This window comes from Lytechinus pictus, chromosome 15, assembly GCF_037042905.1.
Source record: "Lytechinus pictus isolate F3 Inbred chromosome 15, Lp3.0, whole genome shotgun sequence".
Taxonomy (NCBI): domain Eukaryota; kingdom Metazoa; phylum Echinodermata; class Echinoidea; order Temnopleuroida; family Toxopneustidae; genus Lytechinus; species Lytechinus pictus.
Genome location: NC_087259.1, coordinates 27,160,685 through 27,178,492, shown reverse-complemented (window position 1 = coordinate 27,178,492; position 17,808 = coordinate 27,160,685). Strand labels below are relative to the sequence as shown.

Sequence of the window (17,808 nt, the reverse complement as noted above, 5' to 3'; positions counted from 1 at the left end):
TTCTTCTGCTCTGCTTTTTTCTGTTCCAGTGCTTCTCTTCCCTTTCCCCTTCTTGTCCACCCTTTCCTTCTTCTACTCCTCCCCCTCATGCTCTTCGTCTTTCTCATCATCCTCCACCTTCCACAACTGCTCCTTATCCCCTTTCGTCTTCAACCTCCCCACCCTTTTTTCCCCTCCTCCCCCTCCTCCCCCCCTTTCTCATCATCCTCTTCCTCCTTCTCATCCTAAAACAATTAATGAAACAAAAACACAAATTTTGCTTTTCCAATGGATTTTATTTTGGTAACAGTCACATATCCGTTTATTTGAACAGAAGGCACAACCTTATTCAAGGTCATCTAATCTTTCGACTTTATGTAAAACACCCTAAGACATGATTTCTCCTTTACGACAATTATTGTGAAAAGACAGTCAACACCTGTGATGTGTAAATAACAAAGGCACATTTTCCACTTTTCAAGTAATGAACATGATGGACTCAGCTGCATCATAAAAAAGTAAGTACTGCAATTGCAATAATTGATGTGATTTAGTTATCCCATCCATCCAAAGGACTGAAAGTTGATAAATCCTTCCAAACCTAAATCAAATTGTGATTTTAAGATTTTAAAAGTTCATATAGATCATGAACAAGCTTTCATGGATATCCTTGGAATTGGATATTGGGTCTATACAAATCTGTTCTCTACAATTTGTAGAGGTTTGATGTACAAAATAAATGTGGCTATCCAAGCATGAAATTGAACAGTTATTTATATCACCATCAATAACAGTTGGCATAGTGCATTCCTTCCCTTTACCACAAACATTTCATCACATAGAAATTTTACATTCTCCATACAGCAGATATGACAGAATATTCTTTTGCAATATGGGATATCTTTATTCTCGTTACTGTAAATGAATCTTTGGATACTTCACAAACAAATTTGTAAATAAATCACTGTAAGTGGCGACAATTTATAAGCATTTTAGTAATTTTTTTAATATTTTTTTAAAGAGGAATGTGTAATAATTATCATGCATTATCCAGCACTAGTACCAGTATTAAGAAACAAGACTTCTTCAAGATATTTTCTAATTTGGTAAAATAAACTAATCTTCTTTGAAAATATAACATGATTTAATCATTTATTCATAACACTCACACACACATACATATACACATGTACTGATATCCTTCTTGTTACTTTCTTTAGAAAAGTACTTTAAACAGAGGAAAGGGTATGGATATTAGTAACCAAACCACCAAATTAAACTAAACAAATTAGTATGTTTTAAAAGATTATAGATTAAGGAATAATTGTAATGCAGATAAGCGAAAAATATTCATCTCTAATCTATCTTGAACCTTTCAATCCAATTTATTGTTTTGAAAAGAAATCAAATGTTAATCGAGCTCTATTTTTAAAATTCCATTTCAATAAAAAAAAACGTACATAATTCTCACTTTATAGAATACTCATAAATGACATGAACGGGTGTTCATTTTGTGAAGACTTGACTTGGTGAAAAAGTCACTTTAGGGTTGAGGGGTAAATCGCATGTAGTTCTTTCCTGATGGGACATCCTGCTTCCTAAAGTTCGGGAAGAGCTTTCGAGCCTCCTCATCTGGAATATTTGGAAGCACCATGCACTCGTTGCCACTCTGTTACGACAAAAGACATAGGAGAGGTGAGAATACAAAATATATAAATATTCCCTTTAAAATAACATAAATAAATATAACCAGGTATGGTAGCTCAGTGGTAAAGCACCTGCCTCATGAATGGGCGGTCTTGGGTTCAATCTCCAACTAAGTCATCTTAATGAATTGAAAATGGGACCTCCTGTCTTCTTGTCATGTTACGATCTGCAGGGCGGCAGGCCTGAATAAAAACCAGCCCATTGTTTGTCAATACGACACGGAAAAATATTCAAAATCCTAATTGTATATAAAGCTCTTCTTGGTCAAGCTCCCAGCTACATCACAAAAAAGGAATCATGGAAATCCCAATTCATCACAATGTTTAAGCTTATCCAATATAGCAGACATAGACAGTAAGTTGTGAAAAGCAGCCCCTGAAATCAGGCTGAAAATAAGAAAGGACCCTTTTTCTGCTACATAACAAGACAATTTCCCCAAGCCTGAACTGAAAGTTCGAGTTCATAAAAAAAAGCCTTGCAAGTAAACTTTAAGTGTCTGACTTCAAATGGTATTTATTTTAACCTAAATATGTGACCACGACAGTCTTGCAACATCATTATACCCCTAGTACATGCATGACAAAATTTTCATTGGCATGAAATATAGCAATAAAATGTCTACTAGTCTACATTACATCAAATTCTATTTACACAGTTTGTTTTTGACAAGCTGGTGGCTTCCTAGACAAACAATAGGTGCATTTTTATGCATTTATTCAACAGAGCCTGTCTCTTTTATATTTTGTATATTCTATGAAATTGAATAAAAAATACTAGATCTCATGTCATACCGTCCAATTTGCTGGGGTTGCGACTCTTTTCGTAGCTGTCAACTGGAGAGAGTCGATAACACGGAGAATCTCACTGCAGATATAGAAGAAAAGAAAACAAAATTAGAGACTTCGAAAACCATTGCTTTATTGATCTGATTCATGGATTACTCAGGCGAATGGTAATTTGATGAAATGTGACCTGTCAACTGCAGATAAGCCTTTTTAGCCTGTAAAAGATGAAACAATGGGGGCAGCATTGCCAAATGTTACCATGTTTTACATATATATATATATACCCTTATAGGCCCATACAAAATAAATTCGAAGAAATCCATTGAGGACTGTAGTGTAGAGTGCACACAAGAATATGACGGGAGTGTGTACAATGAGACGGCAGCCTATTAAGGGCTGATCTACATAATCAAACTTGCTCTCCGACTTGCTCACAAGTTCTCCCGGGGCCTGTTTCATAAAAGACTTACAAGTGTTGAACTTTGCCATTGTGGCAGCTACCATGGTAACAGGGCTCAGCAGCCAATCACAATCGAGGTTTTCATGGTAGTTACCGTAATGACAATTTTACCATATTATAACTCTGCATGAAATGGGTCCCCGATATATAAATACATTCAAGATTAACTTTGGCCCTATTCTTGAAAAGGTTAAAATTGAACCATGGTACAAAACCATGGACGGTGCAGATTTACATAATTATACTTCTGACATCATTGTACGCTAAAGAAAATTCTGATTTTAAATGAATGGTTGTATACCATGGTACAATTGCCTCTGAGAATACAGGCCTTATGTGTGAAAGTGCCCTGAAGAATGGTCTTCATGAACATATCATACCAAACATGACCAAAGCCAAGCCAATTTCTATCTCTTGACGATATTTATGCGTCTCTCTTGGGGGGCTAACAAGGCCCAGAACCATACTGGTTTTTGGAATTTCGGTTTGATATTTCTCTTTTATTCAAATACGACTTTTTTGGGGGGTCGCCATCCCCTCGAGGAAGCTAATGCTGCCCTTCCGATAGGCCTACTATACATACTCAAAGTTTCTGCCAGTAGTAGCTGGATAAAGGATGGACAGCTTAAGCTTCTTGTCTGGTCCAATGATAAACACCTATATGCAAATAAAAATATACAATATTTTAGTTAATGGCATTCAATGAAAGTATATCACACTTGGCATCTATGGATCATGACCAGTTTTAAAGATATATGATTTTGGTCATTTAAAGTAAAAATGATAATAAACATTGGCTGGGAAAACAATAAGTATATAATATTTTGTAAATTGAATAGATTTGGAGATTTTTTTTTTCTGATTTGAGAGTACAAAATATTTTCAAATTAAGGAGTTCCAGGACCTCCAATTTCTCGCCTTTTGTTTTGTCTTATATCTCTATCCATTTTTTTTTCCTTTCCAGGACTCAACACATGGTATTCCGTAAACCACTGAAATGTATGTGGTGTTTTCCAATACCAGGATTAAAACTTCATCTAGGTTTCACTAATTTGTAGTGTGGTTATACATGCATAAAAGAAAACAATGGGCTTAAAGAAATTGTGTACCACAGAGATAATAGCAGGGTGAATATTGTTTGTCAAACCATGCAGAATTGGATAGAAGCTGGAGCTTTCAATACGGTAGCATTTGAAAATCAACAGCTAACTCTCTGAGTATCAACAAATACAATTCTTTTATTTTTCTTCATTCACAAAAAGGTAAACACATAGTACTAGTTTGATTGAAAGGAGGGAAGCTTGGATACCATTTTTACAGAGCGAATCTGTAGTCTGTTCACACCCATCTTATTAGCAAATAAAGTAATTTTTTAAAGCAAACCTCTGAAAGCTGGGCCTAATTTATTGCACCAAATACCAGTTTTTATCAACAGATTATGTAACATTTGCGGAGTCCAGTGGCTACTTAAACCTATTGTGATTGTGATCTAGATTTACTCCAAAATATTTCTCCTGTTCATGGCTTCAAGGTGCCTTGGACATGCATAGGTAATTTCAGTGTACTGAGTGTGGAGGGGGGGGGGTGTCCTATGTGGGGGAATTCTAGTTTCGCCAAGGGGTGCATCATTAAGACTTTCGATGAGACAAGCACCATCTTGGATTTCTTGAGTATTATGTGATTTTCATTAGATCCACTAGCTGGAAAGCAACAATGTGTCCATCAGTGACTGGTATGCAAAATATATTGTATCGTAATAGAATTATCCGGGGGGGGGGGGGCAGTCATATATGTTTAGGGGCCAAAATGTGTCAATGAAGCCCGCAAAAAAAAATTGTTTAGGGGGTTATTTTGCACACAGGAAAAAATTGTTTAGGGGGTGTTTGGAAATAATTTGGTCACTCATGTGTACAGCAAAACATTTGACTGCCCCCCCCCCCCCCATTGTAATATTTGTAATGTTTTCTTGCCATGCCAGACCACAAATCTAAATATATTTAGATGATTTGCAAACAAAAAATGTATGTGAAATTATTTAGAAGCATAATTAATGTCAACCCACAGCCTCTATTGTTTTAGATTTCTTTTCTCCCTTTTTTTTGCCTCTTATTTGGCTACAACTGCTATAAACAGGTAAATATGTTAAAATTTTATGCAGATATGGATGTAAGATGCACCTAACAAACAGCAAATAAAACTTGTCCAAAAATAATTTTAGGGTTATAATCTTCGCATATGTGTACATTGCCAATTCCTCTACAAATCATTTATCTTTGGGAAATCCATTAAAAAAGTATCTCTTACATGTATCTCTCTTCCAGTTTATATTAGGAACATGGACAAGTATTTCCTCCAACTTTTCTAGAGTGAGTGATGATTTGAAAGTGATAAAGTGTTTTCATGGTGGGTGTATATGTATTTTTACAATCTTACAGAAGCATGTCAGATGAAAAAAAAAATATTTTCTTGTCTTGTTAACATGAAAAAAAGGAATGGGCTGAAAATTTCATGATAATTGATATGGTCTTTTTATTTTGACTAACCCTAATCTCATTACTGAGATCAGACAAGATGTTCATGTTCAAATGTTTTTTTAAATATATATATGAAGTGGAACACCTCTGGCAGTCTCACCTACATTATGTGATTCAATAAAGAAGCAGTGCTGACTTTGATAATTGTTTCGCAGAGCGAAGAGATTTAGCTTAAATTCATGTGATAGAAAATTTTGATGAACATTTGCTTTAACCTTTGATTTGAGGGCACCATAACGGACATGCGCAGTTAGTGAAAGTTTTGTTTACTGTTTTCGCTTTTTCGCCATGTTTTAGTCCTTGAGAACGTTACTCGAGCAGGCTACGGAAGATTGCGGAGCTGAAATATGGACGCTAATTCGTCTGTTTTGCTACAAACAAGAATTTCTGAATGAAGACTTTTAGTTCTGCCACAGAAGTAAGCGATGAAGAAAGAAAGACATTAGAACTCATAATTTAAATCGAGCATATATAGGCCCAAGTCAGAAAACCCGAATGAACTCGGTTAACCTCATTTGCATAATAATGTAAATCATTTCAGCGTGTGCTAGTATTGCCACGCCCAGTCATGTTCAAGTGGAAAAATTATGGACGAATGAGTAGTTATATCAGTGTTGCATATGAAAATTATGATTGTTTGGTTCATATTCCAACAGTTGATTTGGGGATGAAATTTATGTGGAAAAAAGGTACCAAATTTTGAAAGACATTTTGGAGAGGTAAAGACGAGGATTTGTTGCTCATGATACATCTAAATGTTGATGCTATGTTAACAACTTTAACAGAATGGCCAAGTCAGTAACTTAGTTTGGCAGATATTAATATAATTAAAATTGAAATGCACTAGAGTGTGCACTAGGTTGTTTTGGAATGCAATGGTGGTTTGCATTGAGATTTTACTTGGCAGCTTTGGAGTAAATATTAATTAAGGAAGTATTAATTTCTCAAGTGTAGAAGTTGAAAATGGTTTATTTAGTGCTGTAATTTACATATAATTTTAGGTTAAAATGAAAGTCAATTTTGCACTGCAAAAGGAGTATAGTTGACATGGTCACATGAAATTTATCTCAACTAATCTGTGATGAGAAACAGAATTTATAATTGCTACTAATCAAGCAATTTGATAGTTATGTTAAGATATGAATTAACCCAAGAACAGAACAAGCTGGAGCTTATCTAAATATTCCAGCACTCGAGCCTCAGTTGCTCATTTATTTTAATTCAGTGTTAAAATCAGCTGAAGTTTAAAGAGTAAAATAATTGAAGTAAATTCAACTTTGAAGTGAAGTTATGTATATGCGAATTTATTTCAAAGCACATGCAATTTCAATTTATTTTGGCCTTATGCAATTGAAAGGTTAATATTTAGAGGTGCAAGTGAAAGTATAGGACTGTTTCTACTTATTTTCAACAGTCCATTTGATTGAACACTCAACAGCATTAATGCCTGATTGAGTTACTTTGGTATTTTGTGAGTCGATGCCACTTTCTTAATTTGGATATTTGAGATAATTAGTCAAAGGAGATTATGCAAATTGGAATAAAAATATTAAGGCTTAGATTGAGGTTAATTACGTGAAGAGGTTAAAGGCAATACAAATCTGTTCTGTCAAGAAGTATTTAATTCAAGCATTCCAGTTAATACATGGAGATTTATGATTCATTATTTTCTGTTTTGCAGATCGAATAATGAAGCTTTACGGCTTTGTATCTCAATTACGGTGGAACTAAATTTCTTGAATCGATGTCCCTTTCGTCAACAAATCAATAACAACAAAGACGAATAATTATGCAAAAAAAACTCCATTCATATGACAATTAAATACAAAGTTCATTGACCATAAATGACCTTGGACCTTGATCATGTGACCTAAGACTCGTGCCAGACTTGATTACTTTCTGTCCAAATTTCATGAACTACATGTAGATCCATATATGTATTTTCAAAGTTATGACATTTCAAAAACTTAACCTTGGTTAAGATTTCAATGATTCCCTCAACATGGTCTAAGTTCATTGACCCTAAATGACCTGAAACTCAGGCGGGATGATCAGTGATACCCGATTACTCTTATCCAAGTTTTCTGAAATAAATCTGTATACTTTCTTCTAAGTAAAGATATTTCAAAACTTTAACTTTGGTTAAGATTTCAATGTAGACGACACTGCCGCCACTGGAAAACAAGGCATCTAAGATCGCTTTGAAATGCAGGCAAGTCAAAAATGAAAAAAAGTACTAGGAGAGGTGCTTAGTAATCCCAAATACACACAATTAATTGGTTCAAATAAGATCTGTCCACTTCATTTTTGCATTTTTAAGATTGAAATATTAATTGACACTCATTATAATTCACATTGACCTTTTTTTTAACCAGAGCTCAGCTCACTGTGCCTTGGTGATTTGCACACATGCATGCACACACATTTATCATTATGTACCACTGTATGGACTTTGAGCCTTACAAACTAATGTCATTTTGTTATACAGAACACAATAAAGCAGATTTACCTGCCATGGGGTAGTCTAATTCATTCAAGCAGAGACGATCGAAGCACAAAAGAAAGTACAGTTTACATACGTGTACAACTGCACTCATAGAAGAATCAGATTCTTTTTCTCTATATTTAACCCGGTAGAAGTAATTAATTTTTAAAATGTATTAAAAACTTGAATTTAGTTAATATTTAGCCTGTTTCCTGTTGCAAGAGTTGAGAAGTTTATTGAATTAAACATAAATTGACTGTTGACACACCATCATGCACCCCATTGGCAGGGGCCTTGGAACATAACAAATACAAAATTGAGATTTGGTGGTGAATCTATGTAAAATCACAAGTTGATGGTAGTTTTTAAAGGTCAAGTCCACCTCATAAAAATGTTGACTTGAATCAATATAGAAAAATCAGACAAGCAGAATGCTGAAAATCTCATCAAAATCAGATGTACAATAAGAAAGTTATGACATTTTCCAGTTTCGCTTATTTTTCACAAAAGTTATGCACAATCGAGTTGTCCCTCACTCACTATTTCTTTTTCTTTTTATTCTTTGAATTATATATTATTTCAATTTTTGCAGATTTTACAATTAAGGACCAACTTGACTGAACCATAAAATGTTAAGCGATGGTAATTCAACATGTTCAGGGAGAAACAAAACTTTTTTCACAGGACAATGAGAAAATTAGAATATTTCATATAATAAAATAGAAAAGAAATAGTGAGTGATGTCACCAGTTCCCTCGTTTGCATACCGACCGGAATACCTCTTTTGTGAAATTAAATGAAACTTTAAAATGTCATAACTTTCTTATTTTACATCCGATTTTGATGAAATTTTCAGTGTTATGCTTGTTGGATTTTTCTCTTTTAATTCAAAACAATTTTTTTGTTGGGGTGGACTTGTCCTTTAATACAGCTACTGAGGGCTGAATCAATCTGCACCCCCCCCCCCCCCCATTTCACAACCCCTTGTTGGTTGGGCCATTTTGTGAATCCCTTGACCTGTAGATTTTCTGCACTGTGTTTATAGATATCATGAGCTTTTGAATTGGAATGCTGAGTGTCCAGCCTCTTTTTGTGCTTCCAAAGCACAAAAGATACCATGGAATTTGCATTCTAGTCAATAGAACCAGAACTGTGAAAACATGCCTGCATTATGCAGACCGCATGCAAAATATGGCAAAGAATCTAGCAAATACATGTTAGAGATTGTATTTAAAGGGAACTCCTGACCTGACACTGTGAAAATGTTAAATAGAATCAATGCAAGCTTTTACATGTAAGCTCTTTTCATGTTATGAAGAATTAAGCTGCCAGGCTTGGATGTTCAGCCAGTGTAATGTATGCAAAGCCATTTTGAATTATTTAAATTATATCAAGCAATGGACTTTCTGATGCATGATACCAATCAATTTTCTGATGTGAAGAAAGTCACATTCTGATAACAAATTACAATTCTCATAAAAATTGTTGACTTTTTGATTGACATCAATAAATAAATATCTACAGGATGTGATGATATGGCTGGCCTTACATACGTTGGCATAAGTTAGCCATAACGTTCCAAGTGTGATGGCTCCCATATTAAAGGAAGAATCTAAATAATCTAAACACATCACAATTGATGTCATGCTTATGAGGTGCCGATGCTCAGTGTTACTTCATGCTATTGATGGATAAACGAAAGCTACATATAGCATGCATCCCCTGTGCATGATCTGTAAATGTTTTATTTCCCTCAGCTAGGAGCATACAACACTCAGGGTATGGGTAATATGTAGGCGCATATATATAAATGGACCTGTTTAATTATTTATACTGTATAAGCTTTAAAATGTAAGTGGTTTTTAATTAGACTTTGTGAAACATTTTTTTCCCCAACTTTTTAGCCCTCCAAAGGCCTTTTATTGAATCACATTATATCAAAATATACAAAAGCCAACATTATTACACAATCAATAAATGAACTCGAACAATAATAATACTTATAAACATTTCTCTCAAGTAAATAAAGAATGAAGTGACATCCATTTAGTATTAAATTTGTTAAACAAACCCGATATAGAACTAATATATCTCTCATCTTCATAATATTGAATCATTTTTTTCTTTGCATATGTAAACACTGGTTTTTTACTATTCAACTTTTGAAAAAATAAATGCTGTTTGATTATACATACCAAACAATTCAATGCATCATTTCTTTTCTCATCAAAACCAAAGATTACATTTTTCAAACTAAACTTAACATGTGCCTGAGTACATTCATTAATCCAATTTTCTGTTTTCTTCCAAATTTCTTTACTAAATTTGCATTCATAAAAAAAGTGTACAATGTCTTCCAGCTCCCTATTACTTTTTGAGACATCCCTGGGAACTTCCGTTCTTCACAGTACATGTGCGTGGGGCATGTGCACACAAAGCACGTAGTACACGAACTCATCCTGAACTACACTACTATTTGCAAATTTTTCAAGGTTATACTAATATTTGCATTCCTTGATTTATCTGATTTCATTGTGTATACACTACACTTCTGACTAGTTATGGTCATTCTATAATTATTGAAAAATAAAAAGTAATGATATCTGGATATATATTGCTTCTTGGCAAATTTTTTGAGTAATGGAATAGTAATAGGCATATTTTAGAGGATTGTTGCATCATGGGTATTAAAGGCTCAAGAACTGTATGCAATGCAAGTTTAAGTCTTTGTGCTATTCAAAGTGACTGTGTCATATTGATTTAGTAACAAACATAAAGTAGGACTATTTAAGTATTTTTTTTTAATCAGCCAAATGCTATTTTCATGAAATCACTGAAGACGTTAGTTCCCTCTCTTGGTACATTATGTAACATCTTTCTCAATAAATGCCCTTTAAATATAAATACCAGTTGTGGAAAAGATCTCAAAATGAGTTCAAACACAATCCAATGAAATTACCACCAGTGTTTGTATGTATGCCAAAAAGCTCTGGAAGGAAATGCATAATTGCCAAGAAATGAGCAAAATAAGCATGGAATTCCATCAAATGTCTGGTATTTTTAGAAGCAATATTAATACACTGTCCCACATGCTTTTCTATGTTTAGTGACACTGGCGGATCCAGGGGGGGGGGGCACAGCCGGCTTGTACCCCCCCTTGAGAGGCACAATTACAATTTGTAGTGTAAAAGCAAATTTCTTATCAAATTTTTTCTTGGACGCAATGTCCTTAATTTTTTGGTTGAAAACCTTTTTTTTTGCTTGTCAAATTTTGTGGACGAAATGTCCTTATTTTTTTCTTTTTGCTTGTCAAATGTTTCCACAGGAAAATATACATACATATATATATTATTCTAAATTGATTCAAAACTTAATACATGCTTTAATAACATACCATGAACTCCAAGGGGGAAGTGATATCGATCATATTACTTCCTTTATTAATCAATATTTGATTAAGATAAATGGGGCCTTGTATAATCATATTCTTTATGGTGTAAGAAATGACTGCCATAAATTTCTGCTGAATTCAAAGAGACTCAGAGAGCGAGAGCAAGAGAGAGAGGGAGCAAGAGAGAGAGAAAAAAAATTAAGAAAGAGAGATAGCCAGAATAAAGACTTTGATCAAACAGAAGAGTGGCCTTGAAATCATTTACATGTATTTATATTATGTAACATATGCAAACCTCAGCACAAATCAGGAATATATGTGCACAAGAGCCTAAATATACCCAGATTTTTTAATTGGGTAAGCTCTTTCATTTAAATCTGTACATAGAGCAAAGTACTGTTTGATTGGAAGTTTCTCGAATGGTGGAATGTATTTAAAGAGGGCTTAAAGTACATGTAATACTATTAGAGAGATAAAAAGAGTTGCAGCTAGATTATTATTTAAGGGTTAGATGATCGAGAAATTATATGTAATCTGTTTTTTTCTTTTTTTCTACAGTTTATAAAAAGGACTGCTATTCTACTATGTAATAGAATTATGCAAGTAGGGTTAGTGATCCAACTCACATTATGTAGATTTTTATTTTTTTCTTAAAGTAATGTTCACTTGATTAACACACTTACCGTATACTAGAGTATTTTCATATTCTGAAAATTCTGAAAATTGTGATGCCTTAATTCAATTTCCTATTGCCTAAATCACTTTAAAGCATTAATAGATTAACTTTTTTTTTTCATTTTTGTGTGGTTTTGTGGGTATTTTTGCAAAAGAACTGGTAAGAAAAAACTTTGATAAAAAGAAAAACATAACAGAAAAATTTTCGTGTTATATTAACTTATTGAAAATTTTGGCTTAGATGCAGATTTGAATATAGAAACAGACAAGCATAAAAACAAGTATATAGCCTACACTTTATGCTCTATTTGTAAAACACAATATCCCATTGGTGGTATTTTACAAATGTAAAGTTACACAACACTTTTAAGCATAACTTCTTTCTTTGGAGCTGATATTAGTTTCATTCCAATTAGCTGTTAAAATCAAATCTTTGCCGGTTAAAATGCTATTTTTTTAAGTATCTGAATGGTAAATTCAATATTTTTCAAAGTTTAATTAGTGGTTAAAGGGTTATTTCTAAATATACATTAAAAACATTGCAGAAAGAGGGAGCTAATAAAGTGTAAAGTTTGATTTCTAACAGCTGAAAATTCATTGAATGATCACAACACTTTCGCCATATTGGAATGTTAGTAATACTCAAGTATACTATAACAATGACTCAGATGGGGTTTAATGAAAAGGCCCGTATATACTTACACAACGAGCAGTGAGAGCCATTCCAGCATCATCTTTCTCATCAGGGTCAAGCATACCAAACTTGACGGCAAGATCACGCTTTTGGTCTGCAATAATTGGGTATGGCCAATCTTGCGAGAAGCCAGAATTAGTTTTGATGTCCTGCAATCAGATATAGATAGAAAACTCATTATAGATTTATTTAAATCACTTCATTTCTTTCTTAAAAGATGGTGTGACAAGCTCACACAATACTGTACCTACTATGATGCAGAGAAAGAGAAAAATGAGGCAAGAAGTATTTTGGGGCTGAAATTAAGCTGACAAACAGCTGCATAAAATAAAATTCTTTCCAAATCTGGCTAAAAATCTTTGCCAACAGTTTAGGAAGAAATGCTCCAGATGGTAAATTTATATTACTGTACATAACATTATGTTTATCTGCCCTACTGGAGTAAGTAAATGTCAAATCAAAGATTGTTGTAACTTTTGGTACTTTTGTTAATATTTAATATTATCTGCCCTGCTTGAGGTAATGTGGCCATGTCTTGGGCTCTCTTTTATTATGTGCTATTCAATGCATATACCTAGCCAATCTTTTTTCTTTTTACAGTTTCTTTGTTTACGATCAATAAAGATGCAAAACCAATGGGAATGGTAAAAAATTCATTCCATTCTTGGGGAAAGACACCATTGTCAACTTCCTCCAGGTGTCAAATTCCCTATTTAAGCTGATGTTTGAGAAACTGAGTTCATTGTCTTACCTCAATCCATCCCTTGTGGCTGTCTACATCATCACATGACAAAGCAATAAGCTTCACATCTCGCTTTTTAAACTCGTCTGTCAGTTTGGCAACCATTCCCAGTTCTGTGGTACATACTGGAGTGTAGTCCGCAGGATGAGAGAAGAGAATTCCCCAACTAGTAAATAGAAAATAAATAAGAAATCATTTTAAATTTTACCAAGTTAAAGTCTACACAATTGACTCCATATTGATTAATTTCATGAATTTTCATTTGATTGAAAGAAAAAAATAAAATGGGTATCCATTGGGTAGGTTTGTTGATAATTCATATTAAATGCATGTCTAGCTTTTGGCTGCTGAGTGAAGTGAACTTTTATTTCCTTTAACTTGAGTTTTCTTCAGCTGTTTTACATATTCTGTTCCATCTAGACATGAGTTCAGTTGCATTTCTTTTCAGCACTGCCCTTGCTGTCTGAACTTTAATAGGTTATTTGAGTTTCATGATATTCAGTTACCATTTTATCCTTGTCCACATTGAATTCCTTTCCTCTCATTCTCTTTTGTCATCTTCATTCCTTCACCAGACTCCTTGGTTTCTATTTCCATTATTACATAATCACCCAGACATCTTCATCTCCTTATTGGTTTATCTTATGAATTGGGTTCTTACATTTTAGTTCGCACCTTCCATTCTCTTTGGTTTTGGGGTTGTTATTCCTAATATGTATATTGCTCAATGATCATGAGTTGAGTTGGGGCAAAGTAGCCCCGATATTAAATCAGTGCACTGTACCAGACTTCTTCAGCTTCTGTTCAGTTAATTTGCATCTTCTACTGCTTCACTTATTTTCCCTTTGCTTGATGATTAATTATGAGTAACAGCATAGAACTTTATCATGATTCATCTACAATATTTAAACCTTACACTATTCTTGCATAATATACTTTGTTTTTACAAGGCTAGCTTACCATGTACAAGTATAAAGCAGCCAGAAATTGATATTCTTAGGGCAAGTGCATCAACAAGTGCTACAAAATAGGGATTAAACTTACAGTAGATCTGAATTAGTAGATCTACTGTTAAAAGACAATTTTCAGAATATAGCCCTGTGGTTAGGAATAGGTATGTAATGATCATTAAATGAATGGAATTGGGTTTTTCTTGTTACTATTACCAGCATAAACTTTAAGAGTCATTTGGAGCACATGCTCTGTTAATGTTGCATAGAGTCAACACCAACATGATGTTGGTGGATGCAAACAATCAGCAATGCAACTAACTTTAATAGTCAAGACCCCTACACTGATCAAACTTAGTTTAGAGATTTAGGCCACTGTTACTTAGGCCTACTTACATGTACTACATAACTAAAAAAAAATATGATAGAGACTATCCCTAGTAGCCTTCAGGACTCCATGTTTTTTTCTTCATATTTTGACATATACTTCTTCATCATGGAGCCTTGACACTCTTTCCATAAGTTCAACGCTGCAGTGAGACCTACACACCCGGATGGATTTCAATATAAATTTTAGTATTTGTGAAATAATAATTTTTATCTATAAATTGTTCTTCAAAACGGCATCGCTAATCGGATGTACGTCATAATGAAGCGGTTCAAGGGTCAGGTCTATTGTATTTGCTTTGTTGACAAACGAGATCGGTCTGGTAAGAAACGTCTCATTTTTACCATTTATAGTGAAATAATTTTTATCACTTTAAACGCATTAGGCGCATGAAGGTTCATAGATAAATAAAATTCACCCCTACAAACCAATTTCACCCTCTTAAAGGACAAGTCCACCCCAACAAAAAGTTGATATGAATAAAAGGAGAAAAATCCAACAAACATAACACTGAACAAAATCGGATGTAAAATAAGAAAGTTATGACATTTTAAAGTTTCGCTTAATTTCACAAAACAGTTATATGCACATCCTGGTCAGTATGCAAATGAGGAGACTGATGACGTCATCCACACACTATTTCTTTTGTATTCTATTATATGAAATATTCTAATTTTCTCCTCATTGTCAAGTGAAACAACGATTAATTTCTCCTGAACATGTGGAATTAGGATTGTTTAATACTATTTGGTTCAGTCAAGTTGGTCCTCATTGTCAAATCTGTAAAAAATGAAATATTGTATAATTCAAACAATAAAAAACAAAAGAAATAGTGAGTGACATCATCGACTCTCTCATTTGCATGTCACCGAGTTGTGCATATCACTGTTTTGTGAAAAAATAAGCCAAACTTTAAAATGCCATAACTTTCTTATTTTACATCTGATTTTGATGAAATTTTCAGTGTTCTGCTAGATTGATCTTTCTCTATTTATTCAAATAATCACTTTTCTGGGGTGGACTTGACCTTTAACTATGGATTTCCCAGGGAAATCCATCCGGGTGTGTAGGTCTCGCTGCAGCGTCTATGGAAAGAGTGTCAAGGCTCCATGATGAAGAAGTTTATGTCGAAATATTAAAAAATATCATCATGGAGTCCTCAAGCCAGGTTAATCCCTATAGAGGACAATTATTTATAAGCACAAATTGCAATTAACAATTACACACATAGGCCACACATCATGTACATAACTAACTGGCAATGGGTTGGAATGAATGGTGTTACTGTTAATTTTTAGGTGGATTAAACTGCAGACCTGTTAAATACCCAGTTGTGCATCCGGACAATCAATTTTAAACAGCCATTTGAAAAAGTAGGATGGGGGATCGGGTGTCCGGACACTTTATATTTTTGAAGCCTTCTTTTTTGTCTTTAGATTACCCTAAAAATATGAATTCAATAGTTGTAATCATCTTCGATTTTGTTCTCTATAATATTTCCTACATTTTGTACTAAAAATTGATGAAACTTCGCCTGTAAATTTCTTCAAATGACCTAAAATTGATCGTCCTGACACACAACCTGTCGTAACACACAACAACTGGGTATACTAACAAACAAGAAAGTTTTACCAATTTTAGTTCAAAGTCTTAGGCAATCATGATATTATAGAGAACAAAACTGAAACAAATTACAACTATTGAATTTATATTTTTTGTGCAATCCAAATACAAAAGAGAAGGTTTCAAAATTGTGTCCGGACACCTGACCCCCATCTTTCCGAGTGAGAGAGAAGAAACAAGGAAAACTCACGAATCACCGAGCCAAGAATGAAATTCGATTTGGCCTATGGTGGTATCAGCCGCAAAGGTAGGGAATATTTCACCAAGATTCACCATGGTTGCACTAAAAAAGAAAAGTAGATCTAGATAGAGATGATTAGGTCTTGATGGGAATCGAACTGTGGAAGTAACTTCTAATTCCACTCGATAACGTCTTCTACTTCTCCTAGTCCTAACTTAGTCCTTCGACGTTAGATCCTGTCGTCCTCACTACTCAGCTTAGACACGGCCCGCATGCACCACGCACAATCACAATACCGGCAATTAATTTCGGCCAGGCTAAAAACGCTAGCGCTATGCTGCGCATGCATATGAGACACGTATACACGGTACATACGAGTCTGAGCTGCGCGCCAAAAGGTGGGCGTGGTCGTTTAGCGTCCCGAAAACGTTAAATTAATCAGTGCAGTGCAATCTGGCAATGGCAGAGACCGGCCAACTCAAACGTTTGGTCCTAGCCTTGAGGTGAGCCATAATGGAGAGGCGGAGGTGGGAGGGGCGGGGGTGTGGTTGAATTTAAAAAAAAGGAGAAAATTATATTTTCACGTGTATAGGTTGGTTTAGAAGAAAGTGGGGGCTCAAGACCCCCCCTTCCGGCTCCGTGGCCCCTGGTAAATACGAGGATTCTGGGGTTGAAGTGGCTGCCCCTACTATTATCGCCCCTCCCCCCCAAAAAAAAAAAATAAATAAAATAAAAATAAAAAAAAAAAGGAAAAAAATGAAGAAATTGAATTGAATTTATTTATTTCATTTCATATCTTCTTGACATACAAATCAAAATTACAAAATATAAATACAAGAAAAATTGCGTAAATCAATATAAGCTTACACTTTCAAATTGGAAGTAACAATACACACAATATACAATTAACAAATATTGATAAATCAAAAGCTTCTAAAAAAAGTATATAATGGTTGTATATATATGACAAAAAGCCAAAGAAAAGAAATGAAAAAGAGACCAGCTGAGAAGCGAGAATTGTGTGACGCTGATCTCTCGAACAGAAAGCAAAACATAAACATGGTAGGCCTATATATAGGAGATATTAGGGAGTATAAGCAGAGTAAAATGCATGTCATGGGTGAGTTGGGGGAAAAAAATATGACTGAACAAGATGAATGGGATGGGGATCCGCGAGGAAAGAATAAGATACGAAAGGACAAGTAGGCCTATAT

At 34.3% G+C, this 17,808-nt stretch overlaps 1 protein-coding gene across 1 annotated transcript; it reads right to left on the bottom strand.

Moving 5' to 3' along the window:
* Positions 1-254: 254 nt before the first annotated feature.
* On the bottom strand, positions 255-17,042 carry LOC129277521 (peroxiredoxin-6-like). Its single transcript, XM_064110715.1, has 6 exons — positions 16,604-17,042; positions 13,462-13,618; positions 12,719-12,859; positions 3,515-3,588; positions 2,478-2,550; positions 255-1,648 (listed from the first exon to the last, which is right to left on the bottom strand). The coding sequence occupies exons 1-6, from the start codon at positions 16,687-16,689 to the stop codon at positions 1,523-1,525; spliced, it is 657 nt and encodes a 218-aa protein (XP_063966785.1). The 5' UTR covers positions 16,690-17,042; the 3' UTR covers positions 255-1,522.
* Between the last annotated feature and the right edge of the window lie 766 nt (positions 17,043-17,808).